The sequence below is a fragment of the Aegilops tauschii genome, chromosome 4, assembly GCF_002575655.3.
Source record: "Aegilops tauschii subsp. strangulata cultivar AL8/78 chromosome 4, Aet v6.0, whole genome shotgun sequence".
Classification (NCBI taxonomy): domain Eukaryota; kingdom Viridiplantae; phylum Streptophyta; class Magnoliopsida; order Poales; family Poaceae; genus Aegilops; species Aegilops tauschii.
In genome coordinates, this window is record NC_053038.3 from 152,182,150 (window position 1) to 152,187,598 (window position 5,449).

Genomic DNA, 5,449 nt, shown 5'->3' on the forward strand with positions numbered 1-5,449 from the left:
TAAGTATGGACTAGTATTTGAGAAAAATTATGGAGTACAATTTTACAACAAATATTTGGTAGGTTCTTCACAAAAAACCATTTTTTCCGCTCGAAAAATGATTAAAAATAGCTAGAAAGATCAGAAATGCGTAAAAATTGGTCCTTATCCATAAAATATGGTCTAACTCTAGTGAAAATTTGTGTGGTACCCTTTTGCAAAATATTTTTGATAGCTACTTCACAAAATCCCTATAGTTTTAGTACATGAAAACTCTTTTAAATTACTGGTTTTCCGAACCAATCAGAACCATTCCCACGGATCGATGACATGACCCCATCCATCCATCCATCCATCCATCTCTCCATCCCACATCCATCCAAAAAAAGGAAAAAAATGAAAAAGAGATACCCCACCCGCAGCCCAAACCCTAGCTCAGATCCCCCCATTTCCTCGCCGCCGCCGCCCCCTCCCGATCCAGTCCTCCGTCTCACCCCCCTCCTCTCCCCTCAACCAAGGACGACGGAGATCTAGTCCTCTCCCCGCGCGGCAACCCTTCCTCCCACCCACCGCCGACCTCGCCGTGCTCCTCACCCACCGCCCACCTCGCCCTCCCTCCCCTCACCATCTCTCCCTACCCTCTGCCCTCTGCCCCCTGCCTCGATCCCCCAGATCCAATCGACACAACCCCGCCGCCCCCGCACCCCGTACTGTCCACCATGGCCGCCTCCTCCTCCTCCTCGCTCCGGATCCCCGCCCCAACCCACCACCCCGCCGTGGGGGCGCGTCCGCGGCGGCTGCCCTTCCACGCCGTCTCCGTCCGCCCCCGCTGCTCCGCAGTCTCCTCCGTCTCCGCCTCCTCCCCGTCTTCGTCTGCTTCTTCGTGGGTTGAATGAATTGATTGATCGTGCATGTGGTGTGGTGTGGCAGTTACATGACGAGCCCGGAGCTGGACGAGGGCGTGGTGTAGAGGGAGCCGGCGGCGGCGTCGTGTGACGGCGGGGTGGCCGTGCAGGCGAGGGACGGGGTGTTCACGTGGGACGACGAGGAGACAGAGGCCGGGAAGGAGGTGCTTCGAGGCATCGACCTGGAGATCCGCAGCGGCAAGCTGGCCGCGGTGGTTGGCATGGTCGGGTCCGGCAAGTCGTCGCTGCTCGGCTGCATCCTCGGCGAGATGCGCAAGGTCTCCGGCAAGGTACGAATATCCATCGATCTCTTGCAGTTAATATGATGCATGTGTGGTTGCATCTGCACTGGTCCTGTCGGGAGACCACACATGGTACTACTGCATACTCATATGCATCTGCACTGGTCCTGTCGGGAGACCACACATGGTGTCTACAGTTGTTGTAGGTTGGTTGTAGCCGCAATACATACTATCTTGGTTTAGTTTAGGGGCAAATAGAGACGTTTCTCTAGGACAGTGTTATGTGATTGGTGTTCATAAATCTAGTTGCGTCCTTTCTTCCTAAAAGGTGATATAATTCATGCATATTGCTCTTGCAGTACCGACAGATCCTATACTTCTGATGTGTTGATGCTAAGACTCTAAGAGTTAGCCATATACTTTATTAGTTTTATGTCATAGATAGCTAGTCTGCAGTGGCCTCCCACAAGTGTACATTACTCTGTACCTGCATGTAGTCTGGTTCATGCGCATGGGTTTCTGTCAGTGTGCATCATTTCTATTTTGAGCAAGTTTGTCCGTGGCATGTGGTTATTGATTGACCACAGGGGCATACTCTGAGTGATAACATGTCAATGTGCATATACTGTGGAACTAGCTGACTGAGTTATATCATTGTTTGCCTGGTATTAGATTTTGTGGCCATAATGGAACTTCAGTATCATTTGTTCTATTCATCCCAGAAAATTAATACTTAATGTTGTTTTTACATGTGTTAAACTTATCTTAATACAGTGAAGTTATATGGATACTATTTCGTGTTGCAGTGAGAATAATGTATGACAAAAACTCTGGAAGGTCAAGAGGCTTTGGTTTTGTCCAGTTCTCAAATAATTCTGAGGCTAAGTGTGCCAAGGACGCTATGGATGGAAAGCATCGCAGAAAAGGTTGTGGATTTCTAGGAAGAGCGAGCTGCTGTATATGTAATGCATGATAATCATAATAACCATTGGACCTCCTGGACTCACATGATAACAAGAGTCTAGACTAATGCTGATTTCTGAGCGGTAAGCTATGCGAAAATGCTGATGTGGACAACAGGGTGTGAACATACTTATATTATTGTTTTGTTTGCTTGTTTCTGTATGAGATACGCTACTTGTGAAGGGTTGTACCTAGATTAGACTCGTGTGGAGAAACAAGTAGCACTTGTAGTGGACAACTAGATATTCTGCAAATCTTCTTGTTCCAGTAATGTTTGAGTATCTGTTAACAGAATAACATTAGTAGTGCTCTGATTTAGTTCTCATCAAAATCAACAGCCCTCTCTTGTGTTCCTGTTATGAGAATTGTTCCTTCAAGGATTTGCTAGAATGACATATGTGTTCAATCTTCAATGTGAACAATTGGTGTTTTCCTCTTTGTTTTGGCCCCTAAATATTTTTCTTGAAGCTCCACTGCTGCGTCCTGTTCCTGGTACAGCAAGTACCAGTAGTGCTCTGAATATAAGTGTTGCATGTGTAATTAATAAATGGCAGAAATAACACCTGCTTGGAATCTCCCGGTCCTGGCGCGTGTGATCTGACTGGGTTGCGTTGGTGTGTGGTTGCAGGACAAGGTGGTGAACCCGTTGTTCGAGAAGAGGCCGAAGCAGTTCGGCATCGGTGGCGACCTGCCGCCCAAGAAGGACCTCCACCGGTTCGTCAAGTGTCCCAAGGTCATGTGCATCCAGTGCCAGCGCCGCATCCTCAAGCAGCACCTCAAGGTGCCCCCCGCGCTCCACCAGTTCACACGCACCCTCGATAAGAACCTCGGTATATACGAAACTTGCCTGTTCATTCGTCGCTGGACTCGGAATCCACAATGCCTGAGGTCGTTTAGTTGTTGTGCTGTATTATTTTGACCGTGAACATGAACATGGATTGGCTGCAATTTTTGGCTACATTGTACTCCACGTATTAGTTCTTGTCAGTGTTCAGATTCTTGCAACCGTGAACATGAAAATGGATTGGCTGCAATTTTAAATGATTAAATCTGTCAGTGTGTTCTATGCTCACAGCTTAACTGGAATGTGGCAAAATTAAGTGTCTGACAGGTTATAGTCTGGTCTAATATCTGGCTACATTGTACTCCATGTATTATTTCTTGTACCAAGCCACTCATAAATCCAACATGTAGACTAGTGAAGTCCAGCCAATAGAAAGCTGCCACCACAACCTCTATTTGCATGCATCGTTACTTAGCTTGGAAGAATGACTACACACGTATGCATTCTAATGATCACATACATGTATCTAGTTCTCCTCATAAAATATTTGCATGCATGACAAAACTCCAACACGTACACTCTCATGCTTACTTAGATTAGAAGTATTCTGTACAAGACAAACTACTATATGCTAGTATTACTTACACTGTGTGCGTGGGGCACTCTCCTTTAATTTTCTAGCATGTTAAATTTAACATTCTAATATATTTCTTTGAAACAATAGTCTAGCATAACTTATTTACTTCATTTTTTAAAACAGCTAATACATATTGAATTATTCATATATTAATCTAAAATAATAACCAAACAACTACAGGACAGTGGATTAGTAGCATGCATGTGTGACTTAGTTTCTGGTGTGTTTTGCTTGCAGGCCATTGTTGTGAAGGCCGCCAAGGGAAGGAGTGGGGGATTTGGCACAAGGCCGGTGATCGAGTCTATGCTCTCTCCTCCATGGAAAGACCTAAATTCAGCTTGACAGAGAGCACACGAATGGTTTCAGCTTGACAGTGGGTGAACTAAGCCATTTTTATTTAATTTGCTCTCTACCGCCAAAGCCATCATTGTGATCCTGCTGCCATCAAGTCTCTGTTTCTTGTCAGTTGTTAGCTTGAATTAATACATGTTCATATAGCTAATTTGCTGCTATTGTGCATAAAATTCTAGGAAGGTCTGGCTGCAAGTTCTGGCTGTAGTGTGCTCTCATGTTGTACATGGCCCTATGTTTAGTAAGATTAAATTGCTACTATTAATGATGAATGTTTGAGTTTTGAAATTTGAAGCATCACCTACTTTCTGGTCCTGTAGTGTTTAAAACTGATAATTATGATGCATTGGTCCATATGGCCTTGGCTTTTAATGCCATACACATTCTAGTGCCAGATCCAGGACCTGATCTTAGCATTCAAGCATACCTGACAATGGTCTGATCCTAGCTATAGAATGTAGGGGACAATAATTTGCAGCATTAATTAGGTCCTGCTATAGTCTTTTTTAAACTTCTTATGAGATTGAAGCATTTGTTCTGATTTCTGGTTTGCTGGTTTGCTGATTGTTGTAGACAAATGTATGAAACTTCGTAGCTGTGGACGACAACTACTTCCTTGAGAAGGACCAGCATCACCCATCAAGTATGCCATCGAGGTAATTCACCACTCCCTCCAGCACCAACTATGTATTTTCTCTAGTTGCTCTCCCAAGTTTTGTGCACACTGTGCGTCAAGTTCTCCCTAAATGCAAGGGATTGTATATGTAAAACCAATTATCCAATACATTTTTCACAAAGAATAAGCTGATATGAACATAATAATGATACTCTCCATGACATGAGTAAAGTGCTCTATTTTCTTGCGTCACCTTTCATGTATGAATGAGTATATCGTTTTAACTATCTGGGGAACAAAAATCATTGTATTAGCTGAATTTGTGTTATCATTCTAAAGAACTTGTCCTTTTTTCGAATGGTCTGTTCATAATATATTGGCTCCAGTGTTTTGATTCCTTTGTTTTGATTCATGTAACAGGGCGACGGCCGAAGGCATGATGATAGTTCTATTGCTGTTCTAGTGTAGCGAAGGTGGCCTAGTCGACTATGGTCGCCTAGTGAGTCGTGCATATGGTTTCATCTGACTGTAAACTTGATGTAAACTGCTCCTATTGTGGAGCTTGTTATCTGATTGTAAAGAGTTAATTGTACAGAAGTACCACAATTAGGGCATTGGAAGCAGATTGGTACCAAGTTTTGTAATTTTTACGTGTTAGTACCAAGTCTGGGGCTAGCCGTTACAAAAAGGTCTAAATCGCGTATAAACATGTATTGATGGCGTATCTGATCGGTGGGGTCATTTGTCGGGTGCTGACGTGGCATTTTTTTTGCATAAACACCCCCTCCCCCGCGTGCAGAAAACCAGTCGATCCAGCCGTCGCTGGTGAGCAGCAGCAGCCACGAGGACCCCTCGCGCCTCCTCCTGAGCTCCCCAGCTCGCTCACCAGTGCGCCGCCGCCTCCTCGTGCCTGGGCTCCTCCTAGCTGCCTTCGCCCGAGGGTCTCGCCGACCCCGCCCAAAGCCGTCGCCG

General features: G+C 45.2%; 1 protein-coding gene across 4 annotated transcripts; it reads left to right on the forward strand.

Moving 5' to 3' along the window:
* Positions 1–370: 370 nt before the first annotated feature.
* On the forward strand, positions 371–5,121 carry LOC109742198 (uncharacterized). 4 transcript variants are annotated; one of them, XM_073496445.1, is made up of 6 exons: positions 371–1,174; positions 1,933–2,052; positions 2,718–2,919; positions 3,748–3,883; positions 4,435–4,517; positions 4,898–5,121. In XM_073496445.1, the coding sequence occupies exons 2-4, from the start codon at positions 1,945–1,947 to the stop codon at positions 3,879–3,881; spliced, it is 444 nt and encodes a 147-aa protein (XP_073352546.1). In that variant the 5' UTR covers positions 371–1,174; positions 1,933–1,944; the 3' UTR covers positions 3,882–3,883; positions 4,435–4,517; positions 4,898–5,121. The 4 variants fall into 4 exon arrangements, 2 of the variants coding, with proteins under 2 accessions (XP_073352546.1, XP_073352547.1); XR_002227779.4 differs by having other exon boundaries at positions 392–1,174; positions 1,933–2,172; XR_005753893.3 differs by having other exon boundaries at positions 412–1,174; positions 1,933–2,172; positions 2,718–2,870.
* Positions 5,122–5,449: the final 328 nt, after the last annotated feature.